We start from the raw sequence: 27,447 nt of genomic DNA, 5'->3' as shown, positions 1-27,447 counted from the left end.
TCTATGAGCTCTGGGAACATTCAAGTACCTATGGGCTACTCCTACATGGAGATGGGGCTGAAATCTCAGCTATGTCCTGGAAGCTTTGGAGGATTTACACATCGGTGCTTTTGTAAACATTGTACCTATAGGGCATCCAAGTGGATTACTGATACTCCTATGGCTGGATGGGTCTATTGTTAGCAGCTGTGGGCTTTGCAGGCATACACGTGTATAGGCAGGACTGTAGTCTGGGCTGACCCCATAGGTATCAGTGGTTGGTCCAGATAAGAGAATACATGCAACTATGGCAGTACTTGGTGCCTGACTTTAGTGGATCTGCACCAGTGGGTCTGTGCTGGTGGCTTTGTAAGCATAGCTCCCAAAAGATATCCTGGTTGACTGCCTGCATTTCCACAAGTTAGGTGGTGCCCAGGGCAGTGCCAACAACACTGTACTTTGTGAGCACACCCAATGGGTAACTGGTGACATCACAGAGTGAACTTCCTGGTAGATAGCTCCTGTAAAGGAGTATTCAGTAGATCCAGTCCCACCTAACTCACATCATAGCTCAGAAACAGATCTGGGGATTTCTATTCCAACAACAGGGGAGCAAATGCTGTCCCCAAAAGAGCTGTGAAAACCACAGCGCAATGAAGAGGCCCAGCTAAACATCCAGTGCAGGATCTGGTCACCACCAAAACAACTACATCCCCATCAAGGGGATAATGGACAGTATACAACGAGGAAGAACGTGGCATCCACACTAAAAACAACCTTCACACCAAAAATATTAGACTCATGCAGGCTACGCTAGGATGTTTCCATATAAAAACAGTCTTTCAAGACCACAATAGACGACTGTTTCTCCTAAATTCAGAGTCAGAGAAATATAAGTAGAATAAAGAAGAAAAGGAACAATTCCCAATTAAAAGAAGAAAAATTGCCCAAAAGAACAATGAAACAGTGCTTTCCAGTCTACCAGATCCTGATTTCCAAAAGAAGGTAATAAAAATACTACAGGAATTAAGAAAAGTTATGGATAGACATGCAAATCACTGTAACAAGGAAATAGAAACTATAAAGAGAAGTCAATTAAAATCAAAAAACTCATTTGCCAAGAAAAAAGCCAAGCTAAAGGCAATAAATACCAAATTAAATAATTCAGAAGAACAAATAAGTGATCTGGAAGACAGAATAATGAAAATCATCCAATCAGAACAGCAGAAAGACAAATGAAAAAAATGATGACAATATCAGACCTAAAGTTAATATAAAACAAAAACATTTAATAGATTCACAAAAACCAAAAAGAAAACATAGCTTATTACAAAAGAAAATTATCAAACCACAAAAGAAAAAAACAAATGCAAAAAAGAAAAAGAAAAAAGAAAAATACAAAATAGGAGTTCCTATTGTGGCTCAGCAGTTTAAGAACCCAACAAGCATTCATGAGGATGTGGGTTCAATCCCTGGCCTTGCTGAGTGGGTTAAGGATCTGGCATTACTGCAAGCTGTGGCATAGGTTTCAGATGCAGCTCAGATCCCGCACTGCTGTGGCTGTGGCGTAGGCTGGCAGCTGTAGCATAGGCTGGCAGCTGTAGCTACAATTCAACCCCTAGCCTGGAAACTTCCATATGCCACACATGCAGCCATACCAAAAAAAGAAAGAATACAAAATCAACTGGAAAACAAGGTTTAAAATGGCAATAAATATATATCTTTCAATAACTACCTTAAATGTCAATGGACTAAAGGCTCCAATAATAAAAACACAGAGTGTCAGGTTGAATAATAAAACAAGAGCCTATAATATGTGGCTGACAACTCACTTTAGGGCAAGGGAGACATACAGATTGAAAATAAGGGAATGGAAAAGAAGGACATTTCACACAAACAGAAATGACAAAGCAGGGGTTGCAATATTCACATCAGACAAAACAGACTTTAAAGAAAAGGAACTATATATTGATAAGAGGATCAATACAATAAGAGAATATTAAACTCATTAACATATATGTAGAAGCACCTAAATACATAAAACAAAAACTAAAAAAAATAAAGGACATGGGTACAACCACAATGGACAGCAGGATCGAGCACAATTCCCAATAGCCAAGACATGGAAATAAGCTCAAGGTCCATCAAAAGAGGAATGGATTAGGAAGAGGTGGTACCTATACACAATGGAATACTATTCAACCATAAAAAAGAATTCCCCAAAAGCCACTGGCAGCCAAAGAGAAGGAACTCAAGACTCACACTGAGGGAAAGAAGTCCGAAAGAGAAAGACACATCCCTTGGCACACCCCTCTTACTGGGAGTCTAACAAAGGGCACACATGGCTTTCAACACCAAGGAAAGGCATTGACTGGAAACCAGGCTGGTGGTTGCCAGACTGGAGGGGGAGGGTGTGGGAAGGACTGAGATTGGTGGGGTAAGAGATGCACATGGTTGCATGTGTAGGGGGTAAGCAATGAGATCCTGCTGTATAACACAGTGAACTTATCTCAATTTTTTGGGAACAACATGGAGGCAAATGTGAGAAAAAGAATATCTATATTTATGTATGGCTGGATGACTTTTCTGTTAAAGAGAAACTGAGCATTCGTAATCAGTTATCATGGTAATAAAAAATGATTTAGGGAGTTCCCATCATGACGCAGTGGTTAATGAATCCGACTAGGAACCAAGAGGTTGCAGGTTCGGTCCCCGCCCTTGCTCAGTGGGTTGATGATCTGGCGTTGCTGTGAGCTGTGGTGTAGGTTGCAGACGTGGCTCGGATCCCACGTTGCTGCGGCTCTGGCATAGGCCAGAGGCTACAGCTCCAATTCGATGCCTAGCCTGGGAACCTCCATATGCCACGGAAGCAGCCCAAGAAATAGCAAAAAGACCAAAAAAAAAAAAAAAAAAAAAAAAAGATTTAGGCATTCCTGTCATGGCTCAGTGGTTAGAGAATCTGACTAGGAACCATGAGGTTGCGGGTTCAATCCCTGGCCTTGCTCAGTGGGTTAAGGATCCAGTGTTGCCATGAGCTGTGGTGTAGATTGCAGACACAGCTTGGATCCTGTGTTGCTGTGGCTCTGGCGTAGGCCAGTGGCTACAGCTCCAATTCGACCCCTAGGCTGGGAACCTCCATATGCCATGGGAGCGGCCCAAGAAATGGCAAAAAGAAAAAAAAAAGACAAAAAAAAATTTAAAAAAACATACACATACACAAAACATAAAGGAAGAATTTTTGATGGGATTATAATGATATTAAGAGATTTGAATACCCTACTGACATCAATGGATAGATCTTCCAGAGAGAAAATCAATAAAGCAACAGAAATCCTAAATGACACAATAGAACAGTTAGATTTAATTGCTATTTTCTGGATATTACATTCCAGAATACAACTAGAATATACATTTTTTCCAAGTGCACATGGAACTTTCTCTGAGACAGACTACATACTAGGACACAAGCCTCAACAAATTTAAGAGATAGCATGAAATTAGAAATCAATACAAAGAGAAAGGAGAAGAAAATTACATGGAGATCAAACAACATGCTACTAAAAAAACTAATGGGTCATTAAACCAGAGAAAATTAAAAAATACTTTGAGACAATAAGAATATAACCATATAATATCTATAGAATGTAGCAAAAGCAGTTCTAAGAGGGAAGATCATAGTGGTTCGGGCCTGCCTCAAAAAACAACAAAAATCTCAATTGAGCAATCTAAACTACCACCTAAAAGAATAAGAAAAGAAGAACAAAAACTAAAGTCAGCAAAAGGAAGGAAATAATAAAGATCACAGAGGAAATAAATAGAGATTAAAACTGAGTAGAAAAAATCAATAAAACCAAGAGCTGGTTCTTTGAAAGGTTAAACAAAATTGACAAATATCTGGTTAGGTTCAGGAAAAGAAAAAAGAGAGAGGACCCAAATAAAATAAGAAAGGAAAGAGGAGAAATAAAAACTGATTTCACAGCAATACAAAAAAAAAAAAAAAAGAAAAGAAAATACTATGAACAATAATATGCCGACAAACTGGACAAACTGGACATGTTTTTAGAAACATAATACAGCCCACCAAAACTGAATAAAAAAAGAAATACTTTTTTTCTTTCTCTTTTTACAGCTACACCTGTGACATATTAGACTAGGGATCCACATATTAGACTGTGCAGCTGCAGGCCTATGCCACAGCCATAGCAACACCAGATCTGAGCTGCAACTGCAACCTATGTTGCAGATTGCAGCAATGCTGGATCCTTAACCCACTGAGCAAGGTCAGGGATCAAACTCGTATTCTCATGGACACTATGTCAGGATCTTAACCTCCTGAGCCACAACAGGAACTCCATGTCATTCCAAATCCTATGTTGAAGTCTTAACCCCCAGTACCTAAGACTATGTTTGGAAACAGTCTTTAAAGAGGTAATTAACTTAAAACGAGATCATTAGGACAACTTTTAATCCAATTTGACTAATGTCCGTATAAGAAGAAATGATTAGGACACAGACTTTACATGGATGGAAGACCATGTGAAGACACAGGGAAAAGACTGCCATCTACAAGCCTAAGAGAGAAGCCTCATAGGAAACTAACCATACCACCACCTTCATCTCAGACTTAGAGCATCCAAAATTGTAAAAACATTAATTTCTGTTGTTTAAGCCCCCAAATCTATGGTACTTTGTAATGAGAGTCCTAGAAAACATAGATTCTGAATATTTTTTTTCTATTACTTTTTTAAAAATTGAAGTATAGTTGATTTACAATATATTTAGTTTCTGATAGAGCAAAGTGATTCAGTTTATACATATTTTTTTTCTTATGCTTTTCCATTACAGGTTATTACAAGATATTGAATATAGATCTCTGTGCTATACTTATTGTAGAGGTTATTTGTTTAATATACATAGTTTATATCTGCTAATACCAAACTCCTAATTTATCCCCCCACTTTCCCCTTTGGTAACCATAAGCTTGCTTTTGAAGTCTCTGAGTATCACTCTGTTTTCTTTCTGTCTTTATTATTATTTTTTTTAAACTTTTTAGGGCCACACCTGTGTCATTTCTAAGTTCCCAGGCTAGGGGTTGAATCGGAGCTGCTGGCCTACATACACCACAGCCATAGCAACACCAGATCTGAGCCACATCTATGACCTACACCACAGCTCATGGCAATGCTGGATCCTTAACCCACTGAGTGAGATCAGGGATTGAACCTGCATCCTCAGGAATACTAGTTGGGTTCATTAACCTCTGAGCACTCCTTTTTCTATTTGCTAAATAAGTTCATTTGTATCTTTTGTTTTTTCTTTGTAGGGCTGAGCTAGCAGCACATGGAAATTCCTAGGCTAGGGGTCTAGCCTAGGAATGCAGTGGATTCCATGCAGCGTGGCGCAATGGATCCCGATTGAATGCAGTGGCTTCCATGCAGCGTGGCGCAATGGATCCCGATTGAATGCAGTGGCTTCCATGCAGTGTGGCCCAATGGGGCTGAGCTAGCAGCACATGGAAGGGCTGAGCTAGCAGCACATGGAAGTTCCTAGGCTAGGGGTCAAATCAAAGTTGCAGCTACAGTCCTATGCCACAGCCAGAGCAATGCAGGATCTGAGCAGCATCTGCAACCTATGCTGCAGCTTGTGGAAACATCGGATTGTTAACCCACTGAGTGAGGCCAGGAATTGAACCCACATCCCCATGGAGACTACATCAGGTTCTTAACCTACTGAGTCACAATGTGAACTCCAGAAATAGATAATTTGAACAGACTAATCACTAGGAGTGAAAGAGAATCTGCAAACAAAATAAAACACAAACAAAAACTCCCTGCAGACAAAAGTCAAAAGACCAGATGGGTTTACTGAGGAATTCTACCAAACATACAAAGAACTTATACCAATTCATCTCAAACTCTTCCAAAAGATTTAAGAGGAGGGAACGCTCCTAAAGTCATTCTATAAACCCACCATTGTCCTGATACCAAAACCAGACAAAGACACTACCGAAAAAGAAAATTATAGGCCAATATATTTGATGAACATAAATGAAAAAATTTTCAACAAAATAATAGCAAACTGAATCCAACAATACATAAAAAGGATCATACACCATCATCAAACTGGATTCATTCCAGGGTCACAGTATGGTTCAACATAAGCAAATCAATCACTGTGATACACCACATCCACAAAAATAGACAGAAACCACATGATCATCTCAGTAGATGCAGAGAAAGCATTTGATAAAATTCAGTATCAGTTCAATAAAAAACTCAATAATATGGGTATAGAATAAACATATCTCAACATAATCAAAGTTATTTATAACAAACCCACAGCCAACATAGTACTCAATGGTGAAAAGCTGAAAGTCTTCCTGCTAAAATCTGGAACAAGACAAGGATGCCCAATCTCACTACATTTTTTTTTCATTTTTTTTTTATTACTCAAATGAATTTATCACATCTGTAGTTGTATAATGATCATAACAATTTGATTTTACAGGATTTCCATCCCACAGCCCAAGCACATCCCCCCACCTCCCAAACTGTCTCCTCTGGAGACCGTACGTTTTTCAATGTCTGTGAGTCAGCATCTGTTCTGAAAAGAAGTTCAGTCTGTCCTTTATTCAGATTCCACATGTCAGTGAAGGCATTTGATGTTGGCGTCTCATTGCATGGCTGACTTCACTTAGCATGATAGTTTCTAGGTCCATCCATGTTGCTCAAAATGCCAGTATTTTGTTCTTTTTAATGGCTGAGTAATATTCCATTGTGTATATGTACCACGTCTTCTGGATCCACTCCTCTGTCGATGGACATTTAAGTTGTTTCCATGTCTTGGCTATTGTAAATAGTGCTGCAATGAACATCTGAGTACCTGTGTCTTTGTGGGTCATGATTTTCTCTGGATAGATGCCCAGGAGTGGGATTGCTATATCAAATGGTAGTTCTATTTTTAGTTTTCTGAGGAATCTCCATACTGATATCCACAGTGGTTGCACCAATTGACAATCCCACCAACAGTGTACTAGGGTTCCTTTTTCTCCACACCCTCTCCAGCACTTATTGTTTGTAGACTTTTTGATGTTGGCCATTCTGGCTGGTGTAAGGTGGCACCTCATAGTGGTTTTGATTTACATTTCTCTAATAATGAGTGATGTTGAACATCTTTTCATGTGCTTTTTGGCCATCTGTAAGTCTTCTTTGGAGAACTGTCTGTTTAGATCTTCTGCCTGTTTTTTGATGGGGTTGTTTGTTTTTTTGGTATGGAGCTGCAGAAGGTGTTTATAAGTTTTGGAGATGAATCCCTTGTCAGTCGATTCATTTGCAAATATTCATTGCAACCCATTCTGTGGGTTGTCTTTTCATTTTGTTTTGCTGTGCAGAAACTTTTAAGTTTGATTAGGTCCCATTTGTTTATTTTTGTTTTTATTGTCAATACTCTAAGAGGTGGATCTGAGAAGATGTTGCTGTTATTTATGTGAGAGAGTGTTTGGCCTATGTTTTCCTCTAGGAGTTTTATAGTGTCTGGTTTTATATCTAGGTCTTACATCTAATCCATTTGGAGTTTATTTTTGTGTATGGTGTTAGGGAGTGTTCTAATTTCATTCTTTTCCATGTGGCTGTCCAGGTTTCCCAGCAGCACTTATTGAACAAGCTGTCCTTTCTCCATTGTATCGTCTTGCTTCCTTTGTCATGGATTAGTTGGCTGTAAGTGCATGGGTTTAATTTAATTTAATTCTGGGCTTTCTATCCTGTTCCACTGATCTATATGTCTGTCTTTGTACCAGTACCATGCAGTTTTGATGACTGTTGCTTTGTAGTATAGTCTGAAGTCCAGGAGCCTGATTCCTCCAGCTCCATTTTTCTTTTTCAGGATGGCTTTGGGTATTCTGGGTCTTTTGTACTTCCAAACAAACTTTAAAATATTTTGTTCAAGTTCTGTGAAAAATGTCCTTGGTAATTTGATAGGGATTGCATTCAATCTGTAGATTGCCTTGGGCAGTATAGTCATTTTGATAATATTAACTCTTCCAATCCACGAGCATGGTATGTCTTTCCATCTATTTGTGTCATCTTTGATTTCTTTCATCAGTGGCTTGTTGTTTTCAGAGTACAGGTCTTTTGTGTCTTTAGGTAGGTTTACTCCTAGGTATTTTATTCTTTTGGATGCAATGGTAAACGGGATTGCTTCCCTAATTTCCTTTTCTGCTTTTCCATTGTTAGTATATAGAAACGCTATCGATTTCTGTGTATTGATTTTGTATCCTGCAACTTTGCCAAATTCGTGGATAAGCTCTAACAGTTTTCTGGTAGAGTCTTTAGGATTCTCTGGGTATAGTATCATGTTATCTGCAAATAGGGATAGTTTTACTTCTTCCTTTCCAATTTGGATTCCTTTTATTTCTTTTACTTCTCTTATTGCTGTAGCTAGGACTTCCAGAACTATGTTGAAGAGCAGTGGTGAGAGCAGACAACCTTGTCTTGTTCCTGATCTCAGCGGCAATTCTTTCAGCTTTTCACCATTGAGAATGATGTTCACTGTGGGTTTGTCGTATATGGCCTTTATCATGTTGAGGTAGGTTCCCGTTATGCCCACTTTCTGAAGGGTTTTTATCAGAAATGGGTGTTGGATTTTGTCAAAGGCTTTTTCCGCGTCTATTGAGAGGATCATATGGTTTTTATTCTTCAGTTTGTTAATATGGTGACCACTCTCACTACTTTTATTCAACACAGTTTGGGAGTCCTAGCCACAGCAATCAGACAAGAAAAAGAAATAAAATGTATTCAAGTTGGAAAGAAGAGGTAAAACTGTCACTATATGCACATGACATGATACTATATATAGAAAATAGTAAAGACTTCATACAAAAACTACCAGAACTGACAAAAAAATTCAGCAAGGTAATAGGATACAAGATTAACATACAGAAAACTGTTATATTTCTTTACACTAACAATGCTGTGGCTGTGACACAGGCCTGGAGTTGAAGCTCCAATTCGACACCTAGCCTGGGAACTTCCATGAAAAATAAAAATAAAAATAAATAAAGGAAGTCATTAGAAAAAAAAGACTTCCCCTGCAGCTCACCTAATTACTCACCATTGTCTCTGCAACAGCTCTGGTTTGATCCCTGGCCCAGGAATTTCCATGTGCAGTGGGAGGGCCACATGTTTAAAAGGGCAGGATACAATTCAGTCATAACAACTAAGAATGAAAGAGGTAACATCACATATATCCTGAAGATAATTTTTTTTTTAATTATTTTCCCACTGTACAGCAAGGGGGTCAGGTCATCCTTAGATGTATACATTGCAGTTACAGTTTTTTCCCCCACCCTTTCTTCTGTTGCGACATGAGTATCTAGACATAGTTCTCAATGCTATTCAGCAGGATCTCCTTGTAAATCTATTCTAGGTTGTGTCTGATAAGCCCAAGCTCCCGATCCCTCCCACTCCCTCCCCCTCCCATCAGGCAACCACAAGTCTCTTCTCCAAGTCCATGATTTTCTTTACTGAGGAGATGTTCATTTGTGCTGGATATTAGATTCCAGTTATAAGTGATATCATATGGTATTTGTCTTTGTCTTTCTGGCTCATTTCACTCAGGAGGAGATTCTCTAGTTCCATCCATGTTGCTGCAAATGGCATTATGTCATCCTTTTTTATGGCTGAGTAGTATTCCATTGTGTATATATACCACATCTTCCGATCCAATCATCTGTCGATGGACATTTAGGTTGTTTCCACTTCCTGGCTATTGTGAATAGGGCTGCAATGAACATGCGGGTGCATGTGTCTCTTTTAAGTAGAGCTTTGTCCGGATAGATGCCCAAGAGTGGGATTGCAGGGTCATATGGAAGTTCTATGTATAGATTTCTAAGGTATCTCCAAACTGTTCTCCATAGTGGCTGTACCAGTTGACATTCCCACCAACAGTGCAGGAGGGTTCCCTTTTCTCCCCAGCCCCTCCAGCACTTGTTATTTGTGGATTTATTAATGATGGCCATTCTGACTGGTGTGAGGTGGTATCTCATGGTAGTTTTGATTTGCATTTCTCTTATAATCAGTGATGTTGAGCATTTTTTCATGTGTTTGTTGGCCATCTGTATATCTTCCTTGGAGATATGTCTATTCATGTCTTTTGCCCATTTTTCCATTGATTGATTGGCTTTTTTGCTGTTGAGTTGTATAAGTTGCTTGTATATTCTAGAGATTAAGCCCTTGTCAGTTGCATCATTTGAAACTATTTTCTCCCATTCTGTAAGTTGTCTTTTTGTTTTCTTTTGGGTTTCCTTTGCTGTGCAAAAGCTTTTCAGTTTGATGAGGTCCCATGGGTTTATTTTTGCTCTAATTTCTATTGCTTTGGGAGACTGACCTGAGAAAATATTCATGATGTTGATGTCAGAGAGTGTTTTGCCTATGTTTTCTTCTAGGAGTTTGATGGTGTCCTGTCGTATATTTAAGTCTTTCAGCCATTTTGAGTTTATTTTTGTGCATGGTGTGAGGGTGTGTTCTAGTTTCATTGCTTTGCATGCAGCTGTCCAGGTTTCCCAGCAATGCTTGCTGAATAGACTTTCCTTTTCCCATTTGATGTTCCTGCCTCCCTTGTCAAAGATTAATTGACCATAGGTGTCAGGGTTTATTTCCGGATTCTCTATTCTGTTCCATTGGTCTGTCTGTCTGTTTTGATACCAGTACCACACTGTTTTGATGACTGTGGCTTTGTAGTATTTCTTGAAGTCTGGGAGAGTGATGCCTCCTGCTTGGTTTTTGTTTCTCAGGATTGCTTTGGCGATTCTGGGTCTTTTGTGGTTCCATATAAATGTTTGGATTGTTTGTTCTAGTTCTGTGAAAAATGTCATGGGTAATTTGATAGGGATTGCATTGAATCTGTAGATTGCTTTGGGTAGGATGGCCATTTTCACAATATTGATTTTTCCAATCCAGGAGCATGGAATATCTTTCCATTTCTTTACATCTTCTTTGATTTCTTTGATTAAAGTTTTATAGTTCTCGGCATATGGGTCCTTTACCTCTTTGGTCAGGTGTATTCCGAGGTATTTGATTTTGTGAGGTACAATTTTAAAAGGTATCATTTTTTTATATTCCTTTTCTAATGTTTCATTGCTGGTATACAGAAATGCAACTGACTTCTGAATGTTAATCTTATATCCTGCCACTTTGCTGAATTTATTAATCAGTTCAAGGAGTTTTGGGGTTGAGTCCTTAGGGTTTTCTAGGTATAGTATCATATCATCTGCATACAGTGACAGTTTGATCTCTTCTCTTCCTATATGGATGCCTTTTATTTCTTTTGTTTGTCTAATTGCTGTGGCTAGGACTTCCAAAATTATGTTGAAGAGCAGTGGTGAGAGTGGGCATCCCTGTCTTGTTCCAGATTTGAGTGAGAAGGCTTTCAGTTTTTCCCCATTGAGGATTATATTTGCTGTGGGTTTATCATAAATGGCTTTGATTATATTCAGGAATGTTCCCTCTATACCCACTTTGGCGAGGGTCTTGATCATGAATGGATGTTGAACTTTGTCAAATGCTTTTTCTGCGTCTATTGAGATGATCATATGATTTTTGACCTTTTTTTTGTTAATGTGGTGTATGATGCTGATTGATTTGCATATGTTGAACCATCCTTGTGAACCTGGGATGAACCCAACCTGGTCATGGTGTATAATTTTTTTGATATGTTGTTGGATTTGGTTGGCTAAGATTTTGTTGAGAATTTTTGCATCTATATTCATCAATGATATTGGCCGATAGTTTTCTTTTTTGGTGGTATCTCTGTCTGGTTTTGGAATGAGGGTGATGGTGGCCTCATAGAATGTCTTTGGGAGTATTCCTTCTTCTTCAACCTTTTGAAAGAGTTTAAGGAGGATGGGCACCAATTCCTCTTTATATGTTTGATAAAATTCACCTGTGAAGCCATCTGGTCCTGGACTTTTATTTGTAGGGAGTGATTTTATGGCCTCTTCAATTTCATTTCTAGTGATCGGTCTGTTCAGTTGGTCTGTTTCTGCTTGATTCAGTTTTGGCAAGCTGTAAGATTCTAGAAAATTGTCCATTTCTTCCAGATTGTCAAACTTGTTGCCATACAGTTGTTCATAGTATTCTCTTATGGTTTTTTGTATTTCTGCTGTATCCGTTGTGATTTCTCCTTTTTCATTTATAATTTTGGTTATTTGGGTTCTTTCTCTCCTCTTTTTAGTGAGTCTGGCCAGGGGTTTGTCAATTTTGTTCACCTTTTCAAAGAACCAGCTCTTGGTTTTATTAATTTTCTCTATTGTTTTTTGAAGCTCTATTTTATTGATTTCTTCTTTGATCTTTATAATTTCCTTCCTTCTGCTGACTTTAGGACTTTTTTGTTCTTCTTTTTCTAATTCGTTTAGGTGGAGGGTTAAGTTGTCAATTTGGGATCTTTCTTCTTTTTTGAGAAAGGCCTGGATTGCTATATATTTCCCTCTGAGCACTGCTTTCGCAGCATCCCATAGATTTTGAGAGGTTATGTCTTCATTATCATTTGTTTCAAGGTAGTTTTTAATTTCCTTCTTGATTTCCTCATTGACCCATTGGTTTTTTAGTAGCATGTTGTTTAGTCTCCATGGAGTAGGTTTTTTCTCTTTGCTTTTCCCATGATTGATTTCTAATTTCATGGCATTGTGGTCAGAGAAGATACTTGAGATAATTTCTACGCTCCTAAATTTATTGAGATTCGCTTTGTGTCCCAATATGTGGTCGATTCTTGAGAATGTTCCATAAGCATTTGAGAAGAATGTGTATTCTGCTTTTTTTGGATTTAGTGTCCTGAAGATATCAGTTAAGTCTAACTTTTCTATTGTTTCCTTTAGGATCTCTGTTGCTTTATTGGTTTTCTGTCTAGAGGATCTGTCCATTGATGTGAGGGGGGTATTTAGGTCTCCTACTATGATTGTATTCTCATCAATATCTCCCTTTATGTCTGTTAATATTTGTTGTGTGTATCTGGGTGCTCCTGTATTTGGGGCATATATGTTGACAATAGTAACATCCTCTCCTTGGATGGATCCCTTAATCATTAAATAGTGTCCTTCTTTGTCTTTCTTTATGCCTTTTGTTTTAAAGTCTATTTTGTCTGATATGAGCGTTGCGACTCCTGCTTTTCTGTCATGTCTATTGGCGTGAAATATTTTTCCCCACCCTTTCACTTTCAATCTATATGTATCTTTTGTCCTAAGGTGAGTTTCTTGTAGGCAGCATATTGAAGGTTTTTGCCTTTTTATCCACTCAGCCACTCTGTGTCTTTTGATTGGGGCATTCAGTCCATTGACATTTAAGGTGATAATTGATAGATGATTATTTATTGCCATTTGAACCTCGTGTTCCAGTTGATTCTATGGTTCTCCATTTTTTTTTTTTTTTTTTGGTTGGATGGTCTCCTGTTATTATCTGCTTGAGTGGTTTTTTTTTTTTCATTTTTTGCAAATGCAATATTTGGTTTTGGCTTGTGATTGCCCTGTTTTTTAAGTATGCTAACCCCTTCCCGTAATTGTGTGTTTTAGCCTGATGGTCCTGTAAGTTCAAACACCTCATTACTATATTAAAATTAAGAAGAGAGACATACATATAAACAAAAAGGGTTATTTACCTCCTGACATCCCTTGCCCACATTTTATGGTTTTGATGACTCTTTTTTATTTTTTTCTTTTTAATTTTATTTTGTTTGAAGCATATTCATGATTAAATCGTTTTGCTGGCTTATTCGAGTGACTGCTCTCTGATTGCCGTTTCCTCAGTCCTAGTTCTTCCTCCTCTTCTTCTTTTTTTTTTTCTTTTCTTTTTTCTTCCCTTTCCTTCCTTTCTTTTTGGTTTAGAGAAGCCCTTTCAGTATTTCCTTTAACCTGGGTTTTGTGTTGCTGTATTCTTTAAGTTTTTGTTTGTTGGGAAAAATTTTTATTTCCCCTTCTATTTTAAATGATATTCTTGCTGGATAGAGTATTCTAGGTTGCATATTTTTTCCTTTTAGCACTTTAAATATCTCTTGCCATTCCCTCCTGGACTGTAGTGTTTCTGTAGAGAAATCAGCTGATATTCTTATGGGGGTTCCCTTGTAGGTAACATTCTGTTTTTCTCTTGCTGCCTTGAGGATCCTCTCTTTATCACTAACTTTTGCCATTTTTATTATGATGTGTCTTGGTGTGGGTCTGTTTGGGTTCAGTTTGTTTGGGGCCCTCTGTGCTTCTTGTATCTTGAATCCAGTATCCTTTAGATTTGGGAAGTTTCCAGCAATAATTTCTTCAAATATATTTTCCATTCCCTTATCTTTTTCTACTCCTTCTGGAATTCCTATTATGCGTAGATTGGCTTGCTTTATATTATCCCATAGGTCTCTTATATTGCTTTCCAGTTTTTTGATTCGGTTTTCTGTCTGTTGACCAGATTGAGTGATTTCCATTATTCTATCTTCCATATCACTGATTCGTTCTTCTGCATTATTCATTCTGGTTTTTACTGCCCCTAGTTCAGTTTGCATCTCTGCAAATGAATGTTCTAGTTTTTCTTGGCTCCTCCTTATATTTTCTAGTTCCTTTCTGAGGGTATCTGCATTACTGTTCATACCTTCTCTTAATTCCTTCAGTATTTTCACTATTTCTCTTTTGAACTCCAGGTCTGTCAGACTGCCGAGATCTGTTTCATTGTTGACTGTTTTAGGTGAGTTCTCCTGTTGGTTTGACTGGGAGTGGTTTCTCAGCTTCTTCATCTTGCTTGTTGTTTTCTTTCTCCTGAGGGAGTTGTACTCTCCGTGATCGGGCAGTGTTTGCCTTGTCACTGCCGTGGAATATTTCCTGAGGGCTGGCGTTGTTGGTCAATCTTTTTTGAGGCAGTGTGGCTTTTCTGGAGTGTTGATGGGGCTAACAGTGTTTCTTTGAAGCAAAGGAAGACTTCCTGAGGGCAGACAGGACTGAGAGGTCCACACCGTGATGGTAGCAGATTTCACTTGGCCATGCAGAGCTTGCTCTGGTGTTTTTAGGCTGTGGGGTTCTTGCAGGGGGTTGGCGGTGTTGGGCAGCTGCTTTTTAGGGGTGCATCACCCCCTGGGGGCTGGAGCAGCTATCTGGGGCACTGAGAACCTGAGAGGCTCTTCCCTAGGGCAGCCCAACTCAGAAGGACAGCCTGAGAATGTAGGCGGATCTTTTCACAGTCTGGCTGAGCTTGTTGCAGCTTTTCTGGGCTGCAGGGGGTCCTGCCTGGTGCTGGCAGTCCTATGCAGCTGGTCCACTAGAGCATCCCCTGGGGGCTTGGGCGGGTAGCAGGGCCGTTGGAAACTGAAGAGGCTCCTCCCCGGGGCAACCCGACTCAGAAAAACCGTCTGAGAATTAGGCCGATCTATTCACAGCCTGGCTAAGCTTGTTCTAGCTTTTCTAGGCTGCAGGCCTTTTCTCGGGGGCTGGTGCTGTTTGGTGCTGCTCTGCGGAAGTGTAGCCCCTCCAAAGGGCAAGCAGGCCTGTGCAGGGACAGCCCCTGCGGTGGTAGGCTTCAGGCAATTGTTGAGGCCAGCCCTCCTGGATGGCAGGCAGCCCCAGGTCCCTGAGAGCGTAGGGCGTGGTGGGGGTGGGGGGAGGGGGATGCACTGGGAAGCAGAGTTTTCAGCTAGCTAGCGGGCCTGTAAGCTTGCTGTGGCGTGGGGGGTATTCTATGGGGACCCACCCCTTCTTCTCTCCCCTCCCCAGCACGGGCGCAGACCAGGCTCTTCTCCCAGGTTCCCTCTGATGTGGCTTTCCCCTTCCCCACTCCTGGAGTATTGTCCCCTTCCTCTGCGACAGCTTTGTTTTCTAGTCTCCCAGGCAGTCTCTGCCCTGTCAACTGGTTTCTAGACCTCCCAAGCAGTTTCCGCTCTTCCCCGCCCCCCTAGCCCGGGGACTAATCTCTGGAGCCGAGGTCTCGGTGCCCAGCCCACCCCCCAGGCGTCCCCCGGCCCTTTCTCAGGGATTAACCTTCGGAGGCGAGGTCTCGGTGTTCAGCCCCCACCCAGGCGTCCCCCGGCTCCCTCTCGGGGACTAACCTTCGGCGGCGAGGTCTCGGTGCCCAGCCCCCACCCAGGCGTCCCCCCGCTCCCTCTCGGGGACTAACCTTCGGCGGCGAGGTCTCGGTGCCCAGCCCCCACCCAGGCGTCCCCCCGCTCCCTCTCGGGGACTAACCTTCGGCGGCGAGGTCTCGGTGCCCAGCCCCCACCCAGGCGTCCCCCGGCCCCCTCTCGGGGACTAACCTTCAGAGGCGAGGTCTCGGTGCCCAGCCCCCACCCAGGCGTCTCAATTTTTGGTGACTCTGCCTGTAGTTCAGATGGTCCGTTGGGTTCTTGATCGGCTTTTCCATACTCCAACTTACTGCCACACTCCTCTCTGCATCTGGAGATTCCTCCGGTTCGTTTGATCTTTCGCCCGGTAGGTGACTTTCCAGGGTGCGGGATCCCTTTCTCCTCCGCAGTTCCCTTTCGGGAGCCCCCGTCTCGCTCGGATTCGCCTTCTCTCACTCTCCTCTTTTCTCCTGTTCTGCCCAATAATGTCACGAATTTCTTGCCGTTATTGGAGTTTAGGTTCCTCTGCCAGCGATTGGTTGCTGTTCTGTGCGAGTCATTTATTCTGTAGATGTGCTTTTTTTGTTGTGTTTGTGGGAGAGGGCGAGCGTGTCTTCCTACTCCTCTGCCATCTTGTCCTCTCTGAAGATAATTTTTTAAAATGAGGAAATATTATGGTTGCCTTTATGCCAAAAAAAACCATGGAAACTTAGATTCTTCGGAAAATACAACCTACCAAAGGCTACTCAAGAAAAAAATCAATTAACCTGAATATCCTAATAAAGAAACTGAGCTCGTAGCTAAAAACTCCAAGCTTAGATGGCTTCACTGGTGAGGTCTATCGAATATCTTGAAAAGAATTAATATTACCTCTATACGAACTCTTAACAGAATTTTAAAGAAAGATATGTCCAAACTTATTTCATGAGATTAGAACTACCCTGATACCAAAACCAAGCAAAAACAAGAAAAAAAAAGAATTACTACTAGTATCCCTTAAGAACACAGATATTAAAATTCTAAACAAAATTTTAGATAACCCAATCAGAAATACATAAAAAGAATAAAATATCAGGAACAAGGCAAGACTGTCCATTCTTATCTCTTCTATTAAACAGAAGAGGGGGTTCTAGCCAGTGCAAATAGGTGAGATTAAAACAAATTAAAGACATCCAGGTTGGAAAGAGTTAAGAAAAATGTCTTTAATCACAGGCAACATGATCTTCTATGTAAAAAACCTGATATAACTGACAAAAAAAGCTACTACAATAACTGAGTTTAGCAAAGTCATAGGATATAAGATCAATATTCAAAACCTACTGAATATTTATTTGATAGCAACAAACAGTCAGAAATTAAACTTGAAAAAACATTATCAGAGTTCCCGTTGTGGCTCAAAGGAAGTGAATCTGACTAGTATCCATGATGACACAGGTTCAATCCCTGGCCTCACTCAGTGGGTTAAGGATCTGGCGTTGCCATGAGATGTGGTGTAGGTCGCTGACGTGGCTCAGATCTGATGTTGCTGTGGCTGTGGTGTAGGCCAGTGGCTACAGCTCCAATTTGACCCCTAACCTGGAAACCTCCATATGCCGCGGGCATGGCTCTAAAAAGACAAAAAAAAAAAAAAAGAAAAAACATTGTCATTTACAATAGCATCAAAATATGAAATGTTTAGGGATAAATATGACAAAAGATTGCAATATATGTGGAATGAAAGCTATAAACTTTGATGAAAGACATTAAAGAAAGTCTAAATTAAATGAAGAAATATACATTATCTGGGGGTCAGAAGATTCTCACTAAGATGTCAGTGCTTTGCAAAGTGATCTGTAGATCTAACACAATCCCAACCAAAGTCCCAGGATGGATTTTTGCAGAAATTAACAAAAATGATCCTAAAATCCATATGAAAATGCAAAGGACCTAGAACATTCAAAACAACTTTGAAAAAGAATAATGATGGTGGAGGACTAACAGTACCTGATATCAAGATTTAGAAAGCTATAGTTATTAAGGAACTAAAGCCCTCAGTCCAATAAGTGGAAGATCCTGAAACCAGGCAATAGCCACGCCAGTGAACTTGGAAGATCTTTGTGGCCTACAAAGCTATAGGAATGAGCTTGAAAGCCCCGAGACGAGCCGTGACTGCAGTGAGAGACTCTAAGCCAGAAGATTCACTTAAGCCATGCCTAAAACAAAAGAGATGGATGGGGCCTTAAAAGATACTGAACCCAGCTTTTTAATTTTACAGATGAAAAACAGAGAGATAAATCAATTCCCTCAAAATGACCAAAGTAGTATATAACCATTGGAGGACCAGAGCATAACCTATGACTTCTGATGCTAGGACAAGTAAAGCATCATGCCCTGTACATTATTTTATGAAGGTTATTTTTAAAATTCTTTATTGGGAGTTCTTGTGGCTTAGGAAAAACATATTAAATAATTATTAATAATAATGAAATAATAAAAGTACAAATAACATTTTATACTGAGATACTCATTACTGTGTTAATGATGGACAGGTATGGTCTAATATATCTAAGAGGTAATTCTTACCTGTCTTTATTCTGAAATTTTATTCGTAAATTTTAGTAAGTATATGCGGTAAGCTTAATGCTCCAGTAAAATGAAATACTGGATCAGAACCTTTCTGTCTCTTGCTATTATATTTTACTTTGCATGTATTTTAGGGTTGTCATCAATAATGTTTATTATTGTTTACAAAAAGCAAGCTTCAACTTAGCACAAACAACAAAAAGGGAACAAAATTGGAAGATAAAGTGTCATGTGAATTATGAAGATAAAGCTTTTGAGAGGCTCTAGCATAAGAACTACACATCATGCCATGGACTAAACTTATTAGGTTCTCTGAAACTTGATAAAATTGTTCAGTAGCTAGTACTATATTATCTCCCACCTTTGTCTAAATGTCCTTTATGTTTGGAACCAATTGTTCTGGTATGCTATTCTATGTCTTTCTCTCTCTCTCTCTCTCTCTCTCTCTCTCTTTTTGTTTTTTGTTTTTATGGCTGCACCTGCGACATACAGAATTTCCCAGGTTAGGAGTCAAATCAGAGCTGCAGCTGCAGGCCTAGGCCACAGCCACAGCAACTCCAGATCTGAGCTGCATCTGTGATCTTGAGACAATGCTAGATCCTTAACCCACTGAGTGAGGCCAAGTATCAAATCCACACCCTCACGGAGACTATGTTGGGTTCTTAAACCGCAGAGCCACAAAGGGACTCCTGTTTTTCTTTTGTAAATAGACTATTTTCAGCAAGTCAGCAATGTCTCCAAAATGTCTCTTCCTTATGTACTTACAATTTAAAATGCCATTCACCAAATACTTATTGAGTCCCATTTATTTTGTATTGAGCTAGGCTCTGAGAATATAACAATGAACAAGGTAAAGAGTCTACACTAAAGAATCTTCAAGCCCAGAAAGAGGAAGTAGATGAGTAAACAGGTAATATCCTACAGTGTGTTGTGTTATTCTTGGTGGAGACATAAAGTGAGATGAAAAACAAAACAAAACAAAAAACCCTGCTTAGCACTAGGGGGTGTGGGGTGGGGTCAGAAAAGACTTCCAAAGGACTCCATGTCGACTTTAAAACTTGATGCACAAGTAGGAATTCGCCAGGTCATTATGAGGGAGGCAATACAAAATAATATCAAGAGTAAGGACTCTGGAGACAGATAATTTGAGTTCGAATCTTGACTACAGGTTGCTATTTGTACTTAGGTAGTTATTTCATCTCTGTGCTTCATTTGGAAGAACCAAAAGGGAATTACACAAGTTAGCACCACCACATTTACTGATCTTCCTGCATCTATGATTTTATACTTTTCTGCTATTACTCCTGATGAAGTTTCCATGCTCAGGTCAAAGGCTAATTTTTCCGTAAGTGTGCTACCCCATATTGCTTTCTCAAAGTCTCCCTCTCCTGCATCATTAACGCTTCCTTCTTGATGGGATCTTTCTCATTGCTATCACAAAATTTAGTTACTTCTACTGTCTTTAAAACAAAACAGGAGTTTCTGTCGTGGCGCGGTGGAAACGAATCTGACTAGGAACCATGAGGTTGCGGGTTCAATCCCTGGCCTTGCTCAGTGAGTTAAGGATCCGGTGTTGCCATGAGCTGTGGTGTAGGTCACAGATGTGGCTCCGATCCTGTGTTGCTGTGGCTCTGCTACAGCTCCAATTCGACCCCTAGCCTGGGAACCTCCATATGCCGCTGGTGCAGCCCTAAAATGACAAAAGACAAAAACCAAACAAAACAAAACACAATAACATTCCCCTCCTGACTCCACTTTCCCATCCAAGTATTGCCGCAACACTCTCCTTTCTGTTACAAGTAAACTCCTCATTAGCATTGCCTATACTTATTCTCACCAAATTCTTTCTTGCTATTCTTTTTTCTATCAGGCTTTTGTTCCTAACACTCTACAGAACTATTTTTATCAAGATCACTGACTTTCTGTTCAAAGAATTAATTCTTAGTCCTCATTTGATTAGTTGATCACTTCTTCCTCCCTGACATTTGGCTTCCAGCACATCATACTTTTTCTTTTTTCTCCTGCTTCTCCTCTGGTGGCTCCTTTTTTTGCCTTCATTGTTTCTAAACCTTGCAATAGGCTAGAGGTCAGCCTTTGAACTTCTCATTTTCTATTTACACACAATTCCTTTGTGATCTCAAATCACCTGGCTTTTCAATATCATTTATTTACTGTCAACTCTCAAGTTCTATCTCCAGCCCAAACTTTTCCACTAAATTCTTGGCTTATATACAACTTAATATCTCTTCCTGGATGTCTAATAGGTATCTCAAATTTCACATTTTCAAAATTGATCTCATCTTCCCCCATAATTTGCTCTTCCCCCAGTCTTAACCCTCTCAATGAACAGAAACTCCACTTTTTCAGGTGAGGGCCAAAAATTTAAGAGTCATCACTGACTGCTCTCTTTGTCTCACATTCCACATACAATCTATTGGCAAATCTCATTGGCTCTATTTTTACAAGAGATCCAGAATCCAACTACCACTTTCCACTTCCACTGCTCCTCTGGTCCAAGCCACTATTAGCCCTCGCCTGAATTACTACAAAAGTGTCCTGTCTTCATGTTTTGTTTATGCCTCCCTTGGTCTCTATGCAGCCAGCGTGACCCTATTCAATGTAACTCAAAGCATACAACTCTTCTTTTCAAAACCTTCCAATGGCTTTCAATCTCAGAGTTAAAAGCCAGAGTCCTTACAATGGCCTATAAAGCTCTATGAGACTGGGCATCCTGTTATTTTCTAACTAACCTCATCTATTACTTTCCCTCTGACTCTACTCCAGTCACACTGGTTTCTCTGCTGTTCCTTAAAAACCTGAGCATGCTCCTGCCTCAGGGCTTTTGCACTTGCTCTCCAGGAATGCTCCTCTGCTTCTTATCTGCATGATCAGGTCCTTCTTCTGCCTTTATTCAAAAGTCAACTTCTCAACAAGGCCGTTTCTACACTTGATCTTAGCCAAAAGGCCGAGAAGCAATAAAGGGCATTTCCTTACGCTATTTAAAACTGCAAAACCCTCCCGAACACTCCCTATTCCCTTTCTCTGCTTTATTTTCTGTGACCATTAACATACTATATATATATATTTATCTGATTTACTGTCCTCCCACCCTCCCACCTTCAAACCAGAATGTAAACTTCCATGAATTCAGAGGTCCTCAATAGATGTTTACTAAATAAATGAATACAAGGGCACTCTGTCTAATACATATTGAGGTGGGATACAGCTTGTACCTATACTCTGCTATTAATAATTGACAAATATAATATTCACCTGGACCTGAAAATACTGTGTTTTCTCTTTCCTTCCTGTATACAGTTTATTTATATTTTACTTCACTTTTTTTAGGATTTAGAGTTCTCTCTCTCTCTCTCTTTTTTTTTACATTTAATTGATGTGCAACAATACAAAAATAATTTTAGTTTCGGTGTTTGGTGGATACACTTGTTTTAAGGGTATACCCCACGAGACAGTTAAACCGAATTACTAGATCAGGACAGAGCCAGAAAAAGCATTAGAACTTCATTCTAATTCTCTGAAAGTCTCAAAGGCTGAAAAATGAGTCATTACCTATTTGTTTATTTATAACTTAATTTACCCCATAAACATTTTAATTATATACTATTGTTGGGAAAAAATGATAAAATAGGCTCATTATAAGACAGTGTAAGAATTATTTGAGAATTGCAAACGTAGCTTATAACATTGGAAAGTCTGTTAAAATAAGAAAGCTCAATTAGTCCCAGAAGTTGCTGGTTTATATTTTGTATTTCTTCAAAAAGTTTCTGGTTACATTCTTTTCTTATAGTTCTACCATTTTCATAGCTAATAAGGAAAAATGGAAAAGGTATTTCCAGGGAAATATTTACACTCGCGTGTTGACATAAAAATAACTTAATGCCTATAGCTATTATAAATAAGGCATCATTTTATACCCACCAGGAAGCAAAGGGTATACTAAGGCAGTAAGAAAAAACAGTGTGTAGCTGTATTACCCAGGTAATTTATTTAATCATTCTAGAAGCTAGATTCCCTGTCTATTCAATGGGTGTAACTACAGTGTCCTCCTCATAGGGTTATTGTGATGATTAAAACAGTATAATTATTGTAAAGCAGGCATAATACCAGACATACAGGTAAACACTTGATAAAGGTTAGGCAATATAAAAGTATTGGTATTTTAGTTAAAGTTTTTTTAGTTGCAAATAACAAAAGTTACTCAAGCTAGATTTCATGTATTCAATATACACTTACTGAGCACTTACTGTGTGCCTTCCTATGTGCCAGGCACTAGGCTAAGAGGCAGTAAGCAAAAACGGGAAATTTATAACACAGATATGGGATGGCACCTAGAAGTCAAATGCAGACTTTCAACTGAACTTCATTCAAAAAGCAATGGAACTGGGAGCTGAAAAGCTGCTAAAAACCCAGGAAATATTGACTGTCTTGCTACATGGAGTTCACTCCTGAACAACACAGGCTTGGGGCACTGACTGCCTTGCAGTCAAAAATTCACCTATAACTTTACAGTCAGACTTCTGTATCTGCAGTTCAACATTTGCAGATTCAACCAACCACAGTAAGTACAGCTTGTGCACTAACTGAAAAAAACCTGCATATAAGTGGACCTGCTTCAAACCTGTGTTGTTCAAATGTCAACTGCACTTCTCTTTGCAGACCAGTTTCCATTCTTAGTAGAGCATCTTTTTCTGCAAGGAAGTTTAGACAATGCATTGAAGAAAGCCACCCCCACACTACTAAGTTCCTATGTTACTATCCCAGCCACATAGAAAGACTGCTACTATTTTCTCTTTCTTTTATCTTTTACCTTAATTCCAAAGTCCTCACAGGGATCAAGAGTCTATCCTTTGGAATTCTCATTGTGTCTCAGTGAGAACAAATCTGACTAGCATCCATGAGGATGCAAGTTCGATCCCTGGCCTCGCTCACTGGGTTAAGGATCTGGCGTTGCTGTGAGCTGTGGTGTAGGCCACAGATGCAGCTCAGATCCCGTGTTGCTGTGGCAGTGGTGTAGGCCAGCAGCTATAGCTCCAATTCAATCCCTGGCCTGGGAACCTCCAGATGCCAAAGGTGTAGCCCTGGCCCTAAAAGACCAAAAAAAAAAAAAAAAAAAAAAATCCATCTTTGTTTAAACAGGGGGTCAGCTAACCAGGTCATTGTGAGATGATATCCAAGCTAGTATTATCTAACATTTATAAAAGAGGAAACTAACACTCAGAAGTATGAGTTACTCTCCCATGTTCACATGGGTAGATAGTGTCAGAAATGAAATTCAAACCCTGAGCTTGTGCAAGCGCAGGGCCAGCACATCAAAGTGAGTTCCTCCTTCAATTCTGCATCTAAGTTTTTGTTTGCCTCATGCTAGGCCCAGCTCTGCTAAAGCATCATAGTTCTTTTCAGTATACACATGTTCCCTTACTAAAATGTGGCACCTTTACAACTTTCAAAGAAATGCAAAGTTTAAAAAGCCTTTCATGCATTTAGATTGTAGAAGTTTTTGCAAAGAGAATAAACATGAAATTATATATGTTCTTGATTTTGTATATATACAATTTGCCTTCCAGAAGATATCACTAAAAGCAGAAACTTACCTTCCCATTCTGCTGGGATATCCCCTACTTCATAGTCTATTTCTCTTTTATTTGATGCTTCTACAATTCTTTTCTCTCGAACAGTTTGTCCTATAAAACAAAAGTGATTATTATGTTTTTAAATGAACCCATGACACAATAGTTACTAGAAGAAATATTTTCTCTTTGGATATCGCGCACCTCTACATATGATAAGAGAATTAACAGGAAAAAGAATAAATTCCATTTAGAATTAGATATATTAGAAAAAGCAGTTTTTGAACTACTTCAGAAATTTTAGATTTCCTACCATAGCATACAAAATTAATTTTGTAGAATAAATCTGGATTCTGTGTACAAAAAGAGAAACCAATTAATTTGCAGGCCAATTTTAAAAAATTCTGATAAACAACAGTGTTTAACTCCTTCAAACTCTTGCAAGTATATATATTAGAGGTTCCAGAGACTGTTGCTACTGCCCAAGTGAATCAATATTCATGGCCTCACTATGGAAAACAGTATAGACGTTCCTTAAAAAAACTAGAAATAGAGTTATCATATGATACAGTAATTCTACTGCTGGGAATATATCTGGAAAAGATGAAAACCCTTAATTTGGAGTTCCCGTTATGGCTCAGTGGTTAACGAACCCAACTAATATCTGTGAGGACATGGGTTTGATCCCTAGCCTTACTCAGTGGGTTAAGAATCCGGCATTGCTATGAGCTGTGGTGAAGGCTGCAGATGCAGCTTGGATCTTGCATTGCTGTGGCTGTGGTGTAGGCCAGCAGCTACAACTCTGATTCAACCCCTGCTCTGAGAACCTCCATATGCCACAGGTATGGCCCTAAAAAGACAAAAAAAAAAAAAAAAAAAAACCTCTTAATTTGAAAAGATATATGCACCCCCATGTTCATAGCAGCACTGTTTTTTTTGTTGTTGTTGTTGTTTTTTTAGGGCCGTACCTTCGGCATAGAGAAGTTACCAGGCTACGGGTCAAATCATTTGAGCTGCAGCTGCCACCCTACACCACAGCCACAGCAACAGAGGATCTGAGCTGCATCACTGGCCTACATCACAGCTCACAGCAACACCAGATCCCCAACCCAATGAGCAAGGCCATGGACGAAACCCACATCCTCATGGACACTAGTCAGATTCGTTTCCACTGAGCCACGATGGGAACTCCATTCAAGTTTTATCTTATCCAGTAAACATACAATAAGACAAAGAATTGGCAATAAAGTCCTTAGGTTGTAGGGATAAGAAGTCAACAAAAGCAACCTATAATAAGGATAGCTATATTGCTCTTGCATTAGAGGTTCAACATATATATGTATATTTTTACTCAAATGCTATTTATATACACACATTTAAACACAGCATAATAACAAGAGTTGCCATAAATTTAGCATAAACTAAATTTACTAAAAGTATGTTTACATGGCAATTTTCAAATGTTGGGAAGAGTCAAAATATCTGCGTCTTCATACAATCCTTATCTAAATACCAGGATGTAGGTATGTCTTTTTAGCAATAATAATTATAGAAAACTATCATCTAAAATACAAATGCAGGAGTTCCTGTTGTGGTTCAGCAATAATGAACCCAACTGGTATCCATGAGGACACTGGTTTGATCGCTGGCCTTGCTCAGTGGGTTAAGGATCCAGCATTGCCGTGAGCTGTGGTGTAGGTTGCAGATGCAGCTCAGATCCTGCATTGCCATGGCTGTGGCATAGGCAAGCAGCTACAGCCTTGATTCAACCCCTAGCTTGGTAACTTCCATATGCCGTGGGAGCAGCCCTAAAAAGACAAAAAATTAATTAAATAAATAAATAAATTATAAAATGCAAACAGATGGGCTTTTAAAAGTACATGTGGAGTTCCCATCATGACTTAGCAGAAACAAATCTAACTAGCATCCATGAGGACCCTGGTTTGATCCCTGGCTTTGTTCAGTGGGTTAAGGATCCGGCATTCCTATGAGCTTCGATGTCAGTCGCAGATGTGGCTCAGATTCTGTGTGGCTGTGGTGTAGGCCAGCAGTTGTAGCTCTGATTTGACCCCTAGCCTGGAAACCTCCATATGCCGTGGCTGTGGCCCTAAAAAGAAAAAAAAAAAAAAGTACATGTGTGTTCTATAAGCTTTTAAGTGTATATCAGTAAAGTTTAACACAAGAGAGAGGAACAAAGGTGTACCATTCCCAGCAGCACCACTAAATGCATATATACTACAAATAAGTATATCTATATGTCTGTGATATAAAAGTTAACTTTTTACTCCTATCCTCAAGTCTATAAACTTCATTTAGGGTATCCAAAGAATTTTAAAAATTAAGTCATACCTATTTGCATGTAGATGGGAGGAGAGGAAATAAATTCATGAGTTAGTCACTGATAATTGCTGAAAAAAAAAACCTTTGTTTAAAAAATGATGACACCAAAGGTTTATAAAATACAAGTACACATCTTTAGCAATATAAAATAAGGTCATTAGTTTACTGAATAAATTCTGTGTAATCAGATATGGGCTTTCCTCTCCCAAATAAATTGTTTTAAGACTATTTCATTCTCTGAAATAAATGCTAATCATACAATTTTTATTAATTGGGAATAAAACTTATGCCTCCAACTGAGTAAGAAATTATGCACAGATTGTACACATTTATTCTAAGATGCTTTCATACAAGAGTTGTAATGACGATCCTACTTATAGCAAAACAAAAATTTCCATCTAGTAAATAGAACAAATGTAAGTACTTGTTCAAGAGTCAAAATTTTAGGATCTAATTTACATTTAAAAATTAACTTAATAACAAAAACATGTAATCTAATATATGAATAGGTTTAATAAGTCCTAATATAATAATAAACAATTGACAGTGGTATACTCAATGAGCATTATGCAAAATAATGTGTAATTATTTTACTTAATATTAAACAGTATTAGATTTAATAAAACAGTCAAAAGTATGAATTCAGGTAGATCAAAATCATCAATGGCATAGGGATTTAAAGACTGTGTAAGTAACAATACTATTTCCAAAACTTAAAAAAATTTAAAGCTAGCTGCCATTGAGCTAACTGATCTACGAGAACAGCAGATTTCCTATTCCTTTGTTTAAAAAAATATGGAATCCATTTAGTAGAAAGAAGAGAAAAAGGCAAGATACCCAGGTAGCAGGTATATGACAGGTTTAGGTAAAAAATGGATTTCATCTGTTCTACTGGGTTCTGGAGTAT

The 27,447-nt window shown here is 39.1% G+C and overlaps 1 protein-coding gene across 2 annotated transcripts in view; it reads right to left on the bottom strand.

Annotated features, from left to right (window-relative positions):
• Window positions 1–27,447, bottom strand: part of NDUFAF2 (NADH:ubiquinone oxidoreductase complex assembly factor 2) — a 186,440-nt gene that overhangs the window by 54,381 nt on the left and 104,612 nt on the right. For both annotated transcript variants that reach the window (XM_021077006.2, XM_085002335.1), the window contains exon 2: window positions 24,225–24,314. In XM_021077006.2, the coding sequence (XP_020932665.1) occupies window positions 24,225–24,314 (90 nt within the window). The remainder of the gene's footprint in view (window positions 1–24,224; window positions 24,315–27,447) is intronic.

The sequence above is a fragment of the Sus scrofa genome, chromosome 16 (genome assembly GCF_054392235.1).
Source record: "Sus scrofa isolate SSC_HxYL_T2T_F1_AM1 chromosome 16, Sscrofa_HxYL_maternal_Yorkshire_Landrace_v2.0, whole genome shotgun sequence".
Classification (NCBI taxonomy): Eukaryota; Metazoa; Chordata; class Mammalia; order Artiodactyla; family Suidae; genus Sus; species Sus scrofa.
Note: the sequence above shows the minus strand (reverse complement) of the source record. Positions and strands in the feature narration are given on the sequence as shown.